At 38.9% G+C, this 18078-nt stretch overlaps 1 protein-coding gene across 1 annotated transcript in view; it reads left to right on the top strand.

Annotated features, from left to right (window-relative positions):
* Positions 1–18078, top strand: part of KCNC2 (potassium voltage-gated channel, Shaw-related subfamily, member 2) — a gene marked incomplete at its 5' end in the record, with an annotated part of 102179 nt that overhangs the window by 284 nt on the left and 83817 nt on the right. The window contains one exon of the mRNA XM_009891415.1: positions 1–54. This exon is cut by the window's left edge and continues 21 nt beyond it. Coding sequence (XP_009889717.1) covers positions 1–54 — 54 coding nt within the window. The remainder of the gene's footprint in view (positions 55–18078) is intronic.

Raw genomic sequence — 18078 nt, 5'->3', positions numbered from 1 at the left:
CCGCCCCGTGTCTGGGCGCTCTTCGAGGACCCCTACTCCTCGCGGGCCGCCAGGGTAAGCGCCGCCGGACAGACAGATGGACGGATGGCGCTCCTGCCCGGGGTGGTTGGGGAGGCCGAGGTGTTGATGGGGTGCGCATGTCATGGGCTGCCACCTGGGAGGCAGGAGCGTGGGGCATCAAGGGCGTGCTCGCACCGCTTGGGGTGGGCATGTGGAGGTGATGCTGTGGTGGGCCCGCTGCATGGGGGTGATGTTGGCACCTGTGGGGTGGTGGTGCTTGTCCCCTCTGCGTCTGCGGGCAATGTCAGGCAGTGAGGGGGTCCCGCTGTGCCGGCGTCCCCCCTGTGGGAGTGTACACAGGGTGAGGTGGGAGCTGTGCCCTGAGGAGCCTGTGAGGGAGCCATGCTCACCCCCCTGGCCTGGGTGGGGGTGTGGAGGTGCCCTCGATGGGGGACCTGTTTGTGTGTGTGGGCAGGGATGTCCCCCAGGTGCCCTCATCCTTTCTGAGCACCTGCATGGAGGTGCGTTTGGGGTCAGGGCAGCTGGCCCCACGAGGAGGCCATCATCCCTCCCCCAGCTGTCAGAGGTCTCGGGTTTGGGGTGAGGTGGTGACAGTGATGCGGGAGAGTGACCTCAGCCTTTTCCCAGCTTTGCTCTGTCTGTGCTGGGAGGTGATCTGAGTTCAACAAAGTAAGTGTGACAGGGAGTCACCCTGGCTCTTCCTCCATTGATTTCTCAGGGTGACCCTCACTGGCTCTGTGGCTGAGGGTATGGGTGCAAGGCAGTAAACGATCATACTAAGTTTCTGTTATTTAGATAGAGATTTTGGATTTTGATGCTGACTGCTTTCTACTTTGACAGTTTGGATTTTAGTTATGTCTTTTAGTTGCTATTGTCAGTGGCAATGTGGGTTTGCTTTCTAATCCAGGGCTTTGGAGCAAACAAATGGGTATAATTCCTTTGAGACAAATATACAGTGGTGCCTCAAATTTAACAATGAGAAAAGCAGCCACCAGCAAATCCTCCCTGTAATACAAGAAGAAAAAAGATTTGAATTGGAAATGTTTGATTATAAAATGGTAGTAAGTGTTTTGCAGCATGTTTACCGGGATTGCCATGAAGTATTCGGAGCTAAGCCTCATCCTGCAGAAAGTGCAGTTGGGGGGGGGGCATCATCTGGGCAGTTCCACTGATTTCACTGGCAGTCTCATAGACGTGACCATAAGTGTGCGGTTAAGAGACTTCCAGAACTGTACCTTCTGGCCTGATGCAGCTTCTGTGAAAGTTAGCAACTCCTGCGAGTGTAGTGAGGCGAGTTAAACAGAAAGTAAAAGTCCTCGTCATTATTACTGTCGCTTGCTGAGTGCCGGAATTATTTATGTTTTTGAAGGTTGCCCACCAATATGTTTTCCCTTGACAGCTGGCTCCAGCTGATGCTTGAAATATGGTTTTAATAAAGGATCAGTTCTGAAGAAAAACTACCAGAAGCATCTATCTTTGCTCATCAGTGGCATACTCGCATTGCTTGCATGTTAACTGTCTGAATCCTAAAGAAAATTTGGCTGTCAGTTACCTGTCAAAACAGTAGTGCGTGCGGTGATTGCCCCGCAGGTTGTCTTCCACCTACTGTTTCATGGAAAGTTGCTGATAGCGTCGAAGCTGCAGCTTTTAGGGTAGAGGATTTTTCCACCCAACTTTGCTGGAGAACCGAGGAGTGTGGAGTAAATGTTAAATGGAAGATACCAGGAGAAGTAGGAAGGCAGGCGTGCTGATTGCAACTGCGCCCTGGAATTGGGGCTGTCACTTGGGTTGTCAGTCCACTTTGGTCCACTCTTTGACAGAGCCTGTAGGCACTTGCTTTCCAGATTTTTCATCTGTACTAAACCACCCTGAACCATCAGTGGGTCGGGAAAAGATATTTCAAGCTTGTAAAATGAATGCCGTAATTAACACTGTAATAGAAAATGGCAACTTGGCAATATTTGTCTCTTTGAAGATACGGTATTTACCTTTTTATAACTTAAAAACTGGTTTTAAGCTTTATATTCTGATTTAAACCCCAGGCAGCCAGAGTAAGGCAGTGTCAGAGCTGTAACAACAGTGTGTAATTCAGTGTTTTCATTGTCTTCAAGGCTGCTGCTCTGTACCTTGATCTTTCAGGTAGGGAGAAAACTTTGAGAATTGCTGACAAGTTTTAAAGCATTAAGTAAATTTGTATTTAAGGACTAGCATGCACTTAGTGTAAGCACTCTTGAACACAGTAATTTAAGGTGATGGTAACCTTAGTTTGGAACTGAAGAGTTACTGTCAATTCAACATTTTCCCACACCTGAAACAAAGACGTTATTTTCTGAGTATTCTGGCAAATACAGTTTTGTTTTGTGTCAGCTGAAATGATGACTAACTCTAAAAACATTTGAGTGAAATCCTGGCCTTACTGAAATCAAGACAAAACTCTGAGAACATCAATCTTTGCCTTATAGTGTTAGCTACTGACTCATACACCGCTTAGATTATGGCGAAGCTGCTTAGCGGTAAACTTTCTTGATAGCTGTGGTAATTATTTTTTTAGCATTACTGCCTGATTTAACTTCAGCAATGTCTTTTCTGGGATGTATGATGCTGATAAAAAATGGGATATTTTCTATTAATGAAACGGTACTCAATATTTGTGATTTTCTTTATCCTAAACTGTGATCTCTAAAAATAGAAATTTATAGAAATTCAAATATAAGTTGCCATGGTAACCTATTGGAGGATAGTGCACGCACAAGATTATTCTAGCAAGACCATCCAGTGATGTTATATAAATAGTGGAACTAGTTTGTTGACAAGAAGGTTTACTTTATTTGAGATTCTACAAAAAATTTTCAACTTCTGGTGTATGCAGTTTGATATTCAGATCGAGACATCTACTAAACGTGGTTTTTGCAAATATAAAATGTAATCCATGTACGTAGAATTGCTTTGAAACCTGCAACACTTTTCTTTGTTTCTCAAGTTCGGGAGTTACATCTGAATATTATTTCTGCTTTCATTTTATCATTTTGGATTTCATACATGGTGAAATCAAATTAAAGAGTACAGCGGTGCTCCTTTCACTCCACTGTTAATAGAGCAATCATTCACAAACTGTTCTTCGACAGAATGCTATTATGTAGGTATGGAAAGCTACTGGCATAGGATACTGGCATAGGAGGAGAAGCATCGGGCAACTAAATTTTTCTGTGTGTTGGTTGGAGCATCTCTGAAACGGACGCTTACCTGATTCTTACCTGAATCAAACGTGTTTTGTGAGTTTCACTAGTTAATACCTGGAAATGATTTTGATATCCTTTGATGGCTCATAAGTGCAAAGTACTCATTACGCTTAGTAAAGTGCAAAATACGTCTGAATAGAGAGTGTAAGAAGCATAATTAAGCAGAGTTTAAAAGAGTGTCTGCAGATGCCCAGCAGGACCTAGAATGTCAGCGCTAGTCTCAGATATCATATTTCAAATTAATTAAGCTTTTGAGGCCTTTTACTTTTGAATAATAGTTGAAACATAATGCCGTTTAAAGAAGTAATTAGTATTTGTCATTGATTTTTCCTGAGGATTATAGATTACCCGTGTACTTACTGCAGGAACTCAGAAATGGCCCTGGGATTCTCAAAGTTCATAGCTATATATCCTTCACTTTTGGAGAAGAGTGTAAATCTGTTCATGGATAAGGGGACAGTGCCTGTGCAGTTGGGTCGCTCAGCGGCGCGGCAGTCAGCGTGGCCCAGGGCACTCGAGCCGGTGCTGCCTGCGACACCCTCACCGTTCCCAGCAGCCAGAGGCAAGTTACACAGCCCCTTTGCTGAACGGTCTTTAGCTATAGGAAAGATCGTAATTGCTTGGCTTGCAAGGGAAGGATAGAAACTAATTAGCAAGTATTTGTAAAGTTTGCCCTAAGTAAGTATTTGCTGAAATGCAAATAAACCCACAAAAGCCTTGCAGTCCAGGCATCAAGATACTTACGCCTTGCAAGCGTTCTTGAAAATACTGATCTTCTGCTGCTTCATTGTCACGTGAGGAGCTGGACTTGAGCGGTGAGCAGTATCGTCGGATGGAAATAGAGTTCCCATCTGCTGCTTGACGTAAAGTTACATTGCCAGAGGCTCCTTTCAGTGTCCTGGAGCATCTATACCAGCTTTGAACATTTGGTGGGGTTGGTTGTAGGAAGAATCAGCTGAAATGAGTGAGATGGGAGAGGGAGAAAACAGGATTTCATAGATCCCCTTGAAAGGTTAAAGCCACAGAAGTCATATAGGAGAGCATTCTTATCACAGATAACTTACGTCTTTATTTGGTGGCTTGCTTAGGTTTTCTCCAGGTACCTAGATACCTGTTGTGTATTATGGTGGATGACTGGAGTGGGTTATGATTTTAGGGCTTTGGCTGTTCGTGATGCAAGACAGTTTTTATTTTTGGTGGAAGCAACGCTGCTGGGAGGGTACCGTGAATGGAGTGGTGAAGATCTGTTAATCTCGGGATATAGGTTTGTAGATTAATACTGAATAGCAAAGTTTATTTGCTTTCTTAACAAATAGAAAGGCCCTTTGATTTATAAGTGGATATCTTTACTCTCTGGCTTTTATTCAACAGGGAGAGCAAGTATACTTTGGATTTTACCATTTAATAATTTTGAGTTACGCAGAAATCTTCTATCTGAAAGTGATACGAAGAAAATAGTAAAGGTTGATAAAGAAACTGCCAAAGAGGGTATGCCTTTTGCCATGTTAGTAATCAAAACACTAAATTTATTTTTAAGTAGGAAAAGAGTCCATTAGATTAAATTGGTGAAAACCAGTCATTCTGCATAAAGCATTCAGCCTACGGGAGCTGTCGTTTTTAAAGAAACAACAAGATTTCTTTCTAATGACAAGAATCCTAATGCATCACTGTTACAGATATTCATACGCTCTGTAGCTTCACGTATACATGGGCTGACTAAATCGCATTGTAAGTAACTTTTATTAATTTACTTCTGGCATGCTGGCTTTTAAAGTCTTAATTGGAAACTGTAGCTTAATACATGACGTATTCAGCATAAACTAGCTTGATCTACCTGAAATGTAGATGGTCTCTGATGGTACTGACATATCGCTGAGGTAAAATCAGCCAGATTTCTGCCTCCCAAACTTCTGCCTTTTCCTCTACAGCTGTTCTGCCTGATGCTGCTAGCGTTTCCATGGAAACAAGCCAGCTCTTGGCTTCCTCTTCCCATTGAAAACAGCCTTCTCGCTGTCACTTATTCATCTGGGAAAAGCACTTTGTCATGGCTGTGACATAAATGCCACAGAGATGATCTGTCCTATCATTTTAGAAATAGGTGCTGTCATGTATGTGCACGTGCATACAGCCAAATTTGTCTTCCAATGACTCTCAAATAATTCGGTTAATGGACTTAGGCTGAATGTGCTTTGGTGTAACTGGAAGTGGAAATCAGCTTCACATACACAGCCCAAGATAGTAAAGGTGTGAGAAGTATTTTTGGTTGAGAAATCTGGTGGACCATGTTCCCTTCCCTTCCCTTCCCTTATGTAGTTAATATGCAATGTGCTATCTGTCATGTCTGTTTACAGTGCTAAAATTCTTAAATGGTTTACTTTGGGGATGAGAACTTATCTTCAAACTGATTAAGATAGTGGCGAGAGGAGCAGCTCACAACTTCTGGTGAATATTGTATAGGTTTCAATGAGGTATCGCATTATCATGCCATTGTCACATGATGCAGTCAGGATACGAAAAAAGTGACGTAAGAAAACTTGTAGCTTTGAGGTCCCTCTATTCTTAGTGTCTGGTACTTAGTCCAGGGTAAATGTATCCATAAATACCCTGCAAAGAAGTCGGCATTTTCCCTTGTTTTGATGAACTGATGTTGAGTCATAATCAAAGAAGTTCAGAACTCAGACTAATCCCAAATCCTTGATTAGTTTCCTTTGCTGTAGGAACTTTTAAGATATTTTAAGGGAAATTTGTGTAAAACTTGCTTGTCCTTTTCTCCCTCAGTGATTGTTGGCAGAAAGTGACTGTTCCCTTCCTAAGAAGTTACCTTGCAACTGGGGCAGAAGGATCAGAGAAGAGGAAAGGCATCCCTATATAGATTTTTAATATTTTAATAATCTCTTAGGAAGTGCTGTCCAGTAGTTTTAAGATAGAAGAGACAAGTTCATCTCATTATCAAGTGTTGTTTCAGTGCTGTTTGTTTCTCCGGAGGCTCCTCCTGCTCGTCCTGCGCTTCAGGTTCTTGGCTCATCTTGGGGAAATGCGATTTCCTTCAGCCACAGCTGGGAAAAAATGGTTTATGCTCTCTGTATCTAGCACCCGATGGGGATAGTATGTTACTTTTTAATTCTCTTCTAGTAAACTCCTCTTTAGACCTCGCTTCTGGCAATGTGATTTACATAAGCTTATTGATTCATTGTAGAAACTTGTGGGGATTTCTGCAGGGTGGGTTTGTTTTTTTTATTGTGAGTAAAGTAGTTAGGCAAATAAAATATAGATATAGTAATATTTGGAATATCAAACTATCGGTTATCATTCTGTTTAGTATATTTCTTACAGCGATACAGTTCCTTTACATACACTCATTCTTTCACAAGCACACACCCTTTCGGTATAAATTAGTAATGGCATAGGAATAAAAATTTGTTTTTAAAGCAATGCTAAGCATGGCTATCGAAGAATTTTAAGTGGAGACTGAATAGAGGAGCTATGTCCACTCTTACATGTGCTGCTATTTCTCCTGGTACAAGGGCTTGAAACATGAGGCTGTTCCACACATCAGAAATAGCGGTGAACACAATATACAATTGCGGAAATGTGTATGGATGTACTAATATAAACTTAGCATTGGCAATATTTGTCAACGTGATAAAAGGGATTCAAGTTGTAGCAAAGACCTGGTATGTTTTCTTATCCTGACGTACGCATGTATATGTTGATATAATGAAATGGTAATGTTGTCAGAGAGAGCTGTAGAAATAGCTGTAGAGAACGAACGTGAAATCACACTTTTTTTTTTTAGTTCTACAAATGTGTTTAATTAACATCTTTGTTGGTACTTTATGATGACTAAAGCACTTTTGAAGGAAAAAACTCCGCTTCCATCTGTTAAGCAGTAGTGTTAAAAATAGAATGCCATCTAATCACATGAAATACAATTTCTTGTGATTTGCTTTACAGAGTTTTTGACTGAAGTGGTGACGTGAAGCTTAAAGACCTAATTATCCAATTATATATTATAATCATGTGCTGTTTTTCCCCACCCACCTTTAAGTTGAAAATTCAGAGATGTTGCTGTGGTTTTGGTCTTTTTACCGGTAGGCTGATTATTACAGGGGTGTAATAATTCAGTCCTTTCTTATTATAGACAGCCTTTTGTAGTTTCTTAGTGTTTCTAGTTGAACGTTAGATATCAGGTCTTTGATACGCTTCTGCAAAATGCTATAAGCAGAGAACAATCTCTTACCCTAGAGCTGAATAATGTGTTAAAGTTCATTAATATGCATTAAGTATACCACACAATATCATCTAGTCTTATTTCTGAAATAAGTATCGTTTCTTAAGTGTTTACATTTTCAGTAGTGTATAGTATACAAAATTATATATATATGTGGGGTTTTTTTTACTGTGCCTAGTCTTTGAAAAAGGGTAAGTATCCCTTAGAGTTTGTGGCTTTGGTTTTGATGATTTGTAGACTACCAGCTGTATGGCAGTAATCTTCTTTTTAACTGTTTAATCCTTATCCTAAGAGAAATAATTCTTTAGGAATGACTCCCACCACACTAAAACACTGGCTTTGATAAAAGCAGAAGGCTACTCCAATACTAGAGGTCTGGTAGCACGTGGGATTTTTCAAGCAGCAGAAATCAAATGCTGAAACTCAATTAGCGGCTGAAAAAATTCTTTTTCAGTGAATTGCATTGGAGGAGGCGAAGTTCAGCAGAGTGAAAAAGAGGGCTGCGGAACAGTGCTGTGAAACGCTGTGTACATGTTGTTGCAATAACGAGGAGTGCAGGATTTTGCAAGGGGACTGTGTTGGTGCGTGCCGCAGCACAGAGAGAGCACTTAACCATCCCCAGTGGCATCCTGCTGGCAGGTGCTCTTAAGTGGAAGGAAGAATAATGTCTTCTAATCATATTTCTATTGGCCTACTTAATTTCTCAGATCATAAATGCTCACAAAATATATTAGGTTTTTATCTGCTGTCTACTGTAAGATTGAGGGTAGTCAAGTAGGTAGTAATTAGTGTGTTATATAAAGCCTGTGCAATAACAGATTTTTTTTTTTTTTTTTAAAGTAGTGGTAAAAATTATTATAGGACAATGTAAAGGATGTTTTTAAAGTATACAAACATGTGGGTATAAACTTGCTTTAGTTCTTAGATGATACCAAAGGAGATGTCCTGAGTCCTTATTTTTACGTAGGTGTTCCAAAAATTCTCCGTGCTTTTCAAGTGATATATTTTATCTTCTTCATTGGCACTTGGTAATCCTTTACTCATATCAATGACAATTATTTTTAATAGTTGGTTTCAGGAGTATTTTATTTTTCACAGGATAATGATTGTTAGGAGCTGAAAAAGTTGACTTAGATCTTTTTTTATATCATCCCAAGTGTTATGCAGCTTTCTTTTTTTTCTGACAGAAATTTTGCAATTTTGTAAGCTTAATCCAGATATGGTTTGGAGAAGAACCTTATTTGTCTTCCTGGTTTCTGATCCCATTTGGCAAAGGAGTTTTCTTGCAATTTCAATTCTAACTCTGATATCCACCTTCAGTTTTCCATTTGAATGTTAGGATATAATTGCTGTGCAAGCACATCTAGATTTCATCTTGAACATTCTTGCATTATCTGGGAAGATATTTACGCAAATTATAAAAACCTCAGTAGGAACTCAGTTTTGGCTCTCTACAGCTTCCTGAGGAGGGGAAGTGGAGATGGAGGTGCTGATTTCTTCGCCCTCGGTTCCAGTGACAGAGCGCGTGGGAATGGTTCAAAGCTGCACCAGGGCAGGTTTAGACTGGACATTAGGAAGCATTTCTTTACTGAGGGGGTGGTAAAACACTGGATCAGGCTTCCTAGAGAGGTGTTTGATGCCCCGAGCCTATCAGTGTTTAGCAGGCATTTGGACAATGCCCTTAATAACGTGCTTTAACTTTTGGTGAGCCCTGAATTGGTCCAGCATTTGGACTAGATGATCATTGTAGGTCCATTTCAACTGAAGTAGTCTATTCTGTTCTCAATAGATAAATTCTGGTCTTCCAACCTTCTTTTCCCTTATAATGGAAAATTAAGTCCTTAATAATTATATTGTTTATATTATAGTTAATATAACATATTATATTACATATAATATATTTAATAATTATAATGTTTCATATTTTCATGGTTTAAAAAATAAAGTTTATGTAGTAAATGTCATATAATAAATAACATCAGTGGGATTTTTTGGGTAGAAATCACGTGGGGTAGGATTTTGGTGCAGTTATTGAACATCAGTTCTGCTGTATAACTCATTATCTGGTAGTACTTTACGTTAAACAAATGGATTTAAACACCTTGGGCATCTTCACCCTTTGGCCAGTATATTTTATTACTGGCTATATTCGAGGCTATTTAAATATAGTTTCGAATTTGAGGATTGAGACTTTTGACAGCAGTAATTTTCCTGCTTGCCTAGATGATATACCTGTGCAGCTTGGAGAAAGAAATGGTCGTGTTTGTCATTTGTCTCCAAAACAGGCATGTGAAGCTGATGTTGCAGTGACCCGTGAATGGTCAACAAAATTGGTTTGATGCATTGCAGCTACAGGGTCTCCTTGGTTAGTCATTGCGTGTTTTAAGTTGGTGCCTTCATAGCAGAGCAAATGAGCTGGGGGAAAATATTTGATAGAAGGGAGAATTACACCTTGGTGAAAAATGAGCCACTATGGACTGAAGCAAAGAATGTATTTTCATTATTTTGGTTTATCACAACATAGCCAGCCAAGCCTTAAAACTGGCAAAGGCATTTTGTGTTGCACCTGTGGGTTTTTTGAGTGATGTTCATTGCTTTAAGGATGGAAGATGTTGGTTTTCTTTAAGTAGAAAAACCTTCAGTTTATACTTCTTGTTGCAGTCACGACTTCCTGAGTCTTAAAGTGAGAAGGGAGCTTTGATCTTTTCAAAATGTCTTCTCTAATGACTAGGTTTATCACAGCTTGGAAACAGCTACTGTAGGTAGGTACAGTCTTGCAGCTGGTCTCCACCTCAATCCAGGAGCTGTGACATCTGCAAAAGTCTCCCAAAACTATCTCTGGAGGCTCTCAGAGTTGGTTCTTGGTTCCCTGTTTCCTCACTCTTCAGCCGCGCTGCGTTGCATTCAGTATCTTGCACTGTCAGTGCGGCAATGTCTGGCTGTTCTAATTCTTCTGAATCAATGACTTTTCCAATGCTTTTCTAATAAAATCAACCATTCTTCTGTGGTTTGAAGTACAGTGATAGCTATAGGTACCACTTGACTGTTAATACTACCATTAGTAGCTGTGTTAGCAACTTTTCTTTTAAAGCGTGATGGCACGCATCACTTACTGAAATGAAAACCCAGCAAAATTTCAATGATTTTGTATTCTCAACAATTTAAAGACATTTAAATTCAGTAGCAGAAATGTACCCATTAGTCTCTAGAGACGTGCAGATGTAGTTCATGTTGGGTTTGTATTTCATTAGAGCAACCTGTCTTGCACTGCCATCCTGACGGATTCATGAGATGAAGGCAATCATCTTTGAAATAATGCCTGGTTTTGTTCAAATACCAGTAGCTAACTTTCTAAAACAGCACGAGGAAAATTATTAAACTCCTGTCTTGTGCTACTACTGTTTGTGTACTCCTTGAAAATATAGATCAGGAGGTGTGTATTAGTAATTATAATGAACAAACTTTGCAAATCTTATTTTGTTTGTTTACTGGCAGTGCAGTTTTAAGATAACAAAGTAATTGCTACAGTTTCCTAATCATACTGTGAGCAAAATACTGTCTCCGGAAACTCAAGCCTTGTCTCTGGGTGGGAAAGTCTTGGCAATAGGGGAGGCTAAAGGAAAATGCGTGACCTAAATTTTTCATTGCAGTTCTACTGTTCGGACAAGTACAGTCTGACAACTGTGTGCACTGCAGAAACAAGGGTGGAATGTGAGTTTGAGGCAAGGGAGGAGAATGTTTGTGGTCCTAGTCCTTTCAAACTTCAGGTGGAGGTTTTATCCATATATATATATATAAAAAAATATGGACGTAAGCATTTTTGTGTGTATATATATGTATGGATGTATACACACACACACGTATACATTTCTAAACAAATGCATACATTGGTGTTCCTAACCTGTAATTATGATAGTCAAGAAGATTATGTTTTTTTTCCCATTTGCCCTTGAAGATTTTCATGAAGAAGACTGCGTCCCAGATCTAGTGACTTAATTTAGTGTTCTTGCTTTTTCTTGTTTAATTCAGCTCCCAGCTCTAAGCTCAAGTAGAGTTTTGTGGACTGTCTGAATATCTTGCTTTAGTAGGCTATGATAGATCTATCTTACTGAATATACATATTGATGATAGAAGTAGTGTTCCATTCTTTATAAATTTTATCTCACTAAAAATGGGAAAAGCCTGAAGCAGGTATGTAACTAAAGAAATCTTGATTTCTGTGAATGTGTGTCTTATGGGTGACTTCCAGGGCCAGTTAAACTTTTTCCTGCACTTGGCATATTATAAAATCTCCTTGGAGTGCAGATTCATTGCTGCTAGAAGGTTCTGAACTCACTCTACAGCTTCTTCTCACTGAAGGTTTTGGATCTCTCTGCCTAAATGGGTCCCTTATTTTGACAATCCTGTAGAGATTTAATTGTTTTAAAAATCTCCATCCTTTGGTCTAACTTTGTTATACACGGCCAGCTAGTTCAGAGTTCTTAGGTGAGGGACCGATAAAAAAAAAAACAACCAAAACTACAAACCAAACTAAAACAAAGGTAAAGTTGCTTTTTGCTTGGGAGTCCTGACAGACTAGGACATCTTTTCTCAAGAGAGCACTTACATTGACATTTGTTACATCAGAAAGAGTAACTCTGCTGGAGTAACTGGAGCTTGGGAACAGGTTAAAAGAGCGAGCAGAGGCGCAAGGACTGTTGTGACTGGGAGAGGGTTTGACCGATGTAAGGAAATCCTTCCACACTTGAGAGCTCTGCCTCCTGTGCAAGGAACATTGAATCAAGGTGGAAATTGTTTTACAGTGTTTTGAGCAGTCGCTACTGCATTATGACACCCGTTATATCATTTAAAAAAATACTTAATTATTCCAAAGCAAAAAAATATTTTATGGTGTCCGTTTTATGGAAAGCATCTATAAAATGGAAACGAGGAGAATGTTCTTTCTGTGACTTTATTTCAAACATTGTAATACAAGCAATTATATTGCTTTTATATTATTATTTTTTTTTTAATACAAGTAATTATATGATTATATTGCTCTTATAGAGTTATACAGAGTGGCTCAAAACCCAATAAAAAGGTCGAGTTCTTTTGGTAAATTATCTGGAATTACACTAGAAACCTACCGAGTTTTATATTGTAAAAACCTATATATTCTTTATATTATTTTATAAGACACTTTAGTATAAAGTCGTGTCTCCCAGGGATGCTGCTTTCCCTTCTTCAGGTGTTGCTAAGGGGGTATATATACAGTCAGATTTGGCAATAGTTTTCATCAGGTTGTGTTGATAACACATACCATGAGTTTTCATCTTTGAAATATTGCAGCCTGTTTTATTTTTCATTTATCTGTACTTTTTCATTAATTACTTTTTTTTTTAGAAGGAAGAGAGTATCAGTTAAAGTTCATACATCTCTGCTTCTTGTGAGGAATACTGAATAAAGAGAATTACAAAACCACGAACCATTTAAGCAGAAGATACAGAAAGTCATAGTACAGTGAAAGGTGTAGGGACTGTGTTATGATGAACTAATTTGGTCAGTCTGGGAGGGAAACGGAGAGAGAAGAGGGCTCAGTGACTTAAGTGCTAGTAGGGAATTCTGGAGATCCAGGTTGATGTATTTGCTAGGCTGTAACATCTTCTGTGATTCACCACATCACCTTGCTTGCAAACTGGGAAGGTACAAATGTTCTCTTACCTTAGAAAATAAAAAACCCCAAACCCTTAAATTATGCAGTGCTCAAATAATGCAGGAAAAAAAAAAAGGTGTGTATGGGGAATTTGTATTTTAGTTGATGAGTGTCAAATATAGTGCAAAAGAGAGCTTAGGTACTTTTTAAAGAAGGTTGGGGATTGTTTGCTGGGTTCTGTGCCTGAAGATTTAAGCATACATAATCATCTGATGGTCCCATGCTAAACTGGGACTGCGTAGTCATTTGCATATATGCAGTAATGAGTATGAGAGGAAATCCCCATAATCTGTTGATAATTTTGTTTGCAGAGCAGAGTTGGAAGAGTATATTCAGAGAAGGAAGAATATATCCCACACTGGAACAATATGGAAAAAAGAAAACTTTGAATTCAGTAAAAAAACATTGTACACTTTGCGAACTGACTGAGGCAGGGTCTACATGGGAGAAGACTCTTCAGTTACATTAGTAAAAATTGCTTTGTAGGACGTGACCACAAGGAGATTGAATTAAGGTGGGGTTTGGCAAAGTTACAGTTTGTCAAAGGTTTTCCTCCGAAACTTACCTTAGCATTTCTGAAATAAAAGGTTTCCAGAATTTAGTACACCTGAAACAATGTAATTCTCTATCTTTCTTGCGGATTGCTGAATGCAAAGACTTTTGGCGTTCGTCCTGTGCAGTTAAATTCTGGCACAACAGAGGAGAGAATCTCAAAATGAGAAATACTGGTCAATCTTTACAGTTGCCTCTGCTGCCAATTCAGTCTGCAGTATATTAGAAAGATTGTTAAATATTTTCAGTGATCTCACGTTGATTCTTGGTTCTGTTCCGTAGCTGCTTTTGAAGTGTAGATTGATGGTGAGCATTAGCCACCAGCTATGGGGGGAATGGTTGAGCTTGCAGGCTGTACTTCTAGGGGATACTTTTTCTCAGGCTAACCAATAAAAAAAAAAAAAAAAAAAAAAAAAAAAAAGAAAAAAGGGGTAAGGTTCCAAAGGAATGCCCAGTGTGAGCAATACTTATGGTAGCACTTCATTTTGTACTTTATTTCAGGAGCATTTGCCTTGGTTAATGAAAGCTGGTTGCTATTCTTTGCTGCTTTTTAATATGTTGATTAGTTGTGCTTAACTATGTAGACAATCAGTATTGGCCAAGTGCACAGCAGTGTTGTAATTGAGTCACTGTAAACTTTGGTAAGAGATTTTTCCAAAGGAATAGGTAATACCTGTTCCTTAATTATGAAATAACGCCCATCTTTGTGTCCTCCTTCTCATCTACAAGAACTCTGGCTGTGAGTTGAAGATGAGATAGAGATGAGTGAATCCTTCCTATAGAGGTGAATGCATTTTCATGAGTAAGATGTTTAACAGTTTATTGTGGAAAAAATTCCAATCGTTTTGCTAACTTGATCAGAAACCTGAGTTGTTCTGTAAGGTGGAAGCCTTACAGGGAGAGCAAGAGCATTGCCCTCAAAATTGTTGAAGTGTTTCAAAGATCTGCCTTTACAGATGCCTGGGGGCACCAATGATCTTAGTTTGATTTTTCCCTCTTTCCCCACAAACACCTCTTCCCAGTTCAGCATTACGTTACTTTTACGTATCAGTGAAGCTATGCTGAATTATTACAGGAAATTCATTAATAGCTTAACTGCTGTGTTTCTGTGCTGGAGGAAAAAAAAACAAGAACCATCTAGCTATGTCTGGCCAAGATTTGAAGATGTGCTTGAAGCACGTGATGCTGTTGGCTGAATTAATTCCAAAAGACGGCAGTTGACAAGTGTTAAGTCTGCTGTGATCGTGGACAGGCAAGCGATTTCTTCATTCAGTTAATTGCTTTGGAACAAGATGCAGGATAAACAAGTGAGCTCAGTTTCTTCTGCTACCTGAAGTGAGCGTTGCCTATAGCCTTGACAGGAGAAAGCTGCTTTTTTGGGGTTTCTTCTGAGGCTTTTGAAGCTTGAAAAATTCTTCTCTGGTGTGGTGTTAATAGCTGCATCAGGCGGCGCTGGATTTCAGCATGATTCGTTACACAGAGCAAAGCCTGATCTTGAAACAATATACAAGATTTTATTTAGAGTTGAATGCACATTCCGAAGCAATAAACCAAGGGTAAAGTATTTAGCAAGAGGAAAGGTATAGAATTGTAGCTTTGTAAGTCTGCCACATATGCTTTCTGTTGTGCACACCATGCTGATGTTGCGCAAGGTTCTGAATTTGGCAAAGCTAGTTCTGACCCAGGAGTGTAGGACAGAACATGTTTCACGTTCACTGAGTAACTTTGAAAAACGAACCTTCCATTAGAGGAGTTTAACGTGAAAAAATAGTTCTGTGTATTCCTAGTGGTAATTGTGAATTGCTGGCATGAGTGACTACTTTGGCCCTTAAAAAGCTATGAGCTGTTAGCCATGATAACCAGCTGCAGTGCTTTTTAAACTGAATTTGGCACTAGATGTTAAGAAGGTCTTCCTTCACCGCTGTGATATTTATCAGAGTGAAACCCCTAATATCTCAAAATATTTTCAAGACTTATCAAGCTAAATACTTACCCTGCTTTTTGTAAAGATCGGTGTTCACAGTGCTGTTCTTTCAAATCGAGGGTATTTCTGTCTAAAAGAGGGACACTGCTTCCCACATTAGGCTGGCAATCTCAGAATCAGGAAAGGATTTCCTAGAATATGCAGGGAATCCTGGACAAACAGCATTGTCAAATTGATAACCTAAGTGTGCTAGAGGATTTGAGTGCTCCTATAAACAGGAAACCGATCTGAAAAAAAAATGCATTAAGACCTTGAGGAGAGAGGATCTTGAAGGAAATATCTAATCAGGAGGTGCTGAAGGAAAATGATACATTTGAAATGGCAATTAAATAAAAAGAAAGGTCAGGGGAGAGAAAAGAAAGGCGTGTTGGGGAGGGTTTTTTTGTTTGAAGACTGCAAAGTAAGTAAGGCTCAGGAAATCAGGGACTGGGGTTGCCCTGAAATGTATGCTGTGTTGGTTGTAGGTGCTTCAGGATTTGTTTTATTCTGCTGTCTAGGGAAGAAAAAAATACATGTTAACAGTTTTGTAGGGTGAAAAATATTTGCATTTATCGCAGTCCTTGGGAATTCTTCAGCTGATTAGAATAAAATATTGGCAGGGGGAAGGAAAAGGGGAAGGACAGGGAGAAGCCTCAATCCCCATTTGTACAGAGCTACATAGTCTCTTCAGGCATAATTATACACTTTGTTCTTTAATTTTGAAAAGCAATATATAAAATCTTTCAGTATACCATGCATCTCTCTGAAGCTGTATCTGAATGCCAAAATTTCAGTGCATTTCTTGGAAGCTTCAGAATGTGATCCTGTACATGCATTTGCTTTTTATTTTTCTAGAGAGTCGGTAGGTCACAATCTTGACACTGTGCTCGTGTGTAATCTCTGTCTCAAAAGTGGTGCTTGTTCTGCAGGATTTGTAACTTTTTAGGTGGGAGACTTTGAAGTTATATGCCTGGAAACATGTAACATGTATGGCATTGAGGTGTAACTGTGTTGGACAAAACAGCTAAGTATATACCCGTATGTGCCAATATTACGAATATTATAGTACAGTGATTTTTGAAGAAAACTAACCGCTGTGTTTTTCAGTTCATATGAAAGTGAAAAATAGGTCACGTTAAAGAGAAGAGGCTACTAAGATAAGTGTTTAATATTTGAAATTCAGGAAAACCACTAACTAGCATAGAGATATTTTTTTTTTTCCTTTTATTTGTAGCTCATTAGTTTTTTACAAAATAGCCTCAAATAAAATTATCCCGAGGGAGGCTATAGTATACATTCTAAACTGACATACTCAAATCAAGGCTTTTTCTCCATCTCAAAACCTTCTTTGGGCAGCTGCTGGAAGAACACTGGTACTGCAACAGTAAGAAAGTATGCTAATAAGACTTTGAGGAACCTCAGATACCAGGTGATTCTTCTATCTTTTTAAACAAAGAGAACATTTTAAAGTTATTGGAGGCTAAGAAAAATAGGTGAGCTATAGTTTATTGTGGGGTACTCATCTGCAAAAGTGACATTTATGTGATATCAGCCAGTAGTGGTTTCTATTCTTCTGGGAGAGAAACACAGGATGTAGCATCAAGAATGGCTAATGTGCTCTGCGGAGAAAAGAAGATGACAACTAGAAATGATGGGGCGGAACTTCTAAAAGATGATGTCAATTTTTTTCAACGTTTCCTGGTGCAGGGATTGCCCCTTCTTTAATAAGGGAAAATATGAATGAATTAGAAGCTTAATAAACATAAGCCCTTATTCCTCCTTTGATCTTATATCATGCTTTTTTTTTTTGGTCAAAAGGTAAAGTCTAGAAGAAACTGTTCAACAAACCCCTCTATTTTTAAAAATTTTTCTCTGTAGAATGGAAAGGACTAATTTTTCTCTCAGCCATTGTCTAGAATACAGGGATGTGATGACCTCTGGAGTCCTAGGCTTGAGCTAATTCCTCATTTTTAGTGTCTTAAAAGCTATCCAAAGCTTTTTTTTAATTAGATTTTTTTTTTTTTGTGGTAAACTTATTATGGCACTAAAAATGTTTTTGTGATATGTAGTGTTTATGATTTATAATGTATTTTTATACTCAGAGCAATGAAGAATAGGTGTTTTGTTTCATCATTCACTTAACGTGCCTCTAATTCTGATACTGGTTAAAGAAGTCATGCTTGTAACTAATCTAGAACTGAAAATCCTTTGCTTGGCTGTAGGAGTCTTACATTATTTTCAAGGGGCATTTCACAGTGAACTGTTTCTGCTATGGATTAATACATTAAAAAGTGAAGTCATTGTCCTTGGCTGTGTCATCAATTTTCTGTCATTAAAGATAGCGCTGTTAATGCTATTAGCTAATGTTAGTTTGATATGA

The sequence above is a fragment of the Charadrius vociferus genome, unplaced genomic scaffold (genome assembly GCF_000708025.1).
Source record: "Charadrius vociferus isolate BGI_N301 unplaced genomic scaffold, ASM70802v2 scaffold379, whole genome shotgun sequence".
Lineage (NCBI taxonomy): Eukaryota > Metazoa > Chordata > Aves > Charadriiformes > Charadriidae > Charadrius > Charadrius vociferus.
Note: the sequence above shows the minus strand (reverse complement) of the source record. Positions and strands in the feature narration are given on the sequence as shown.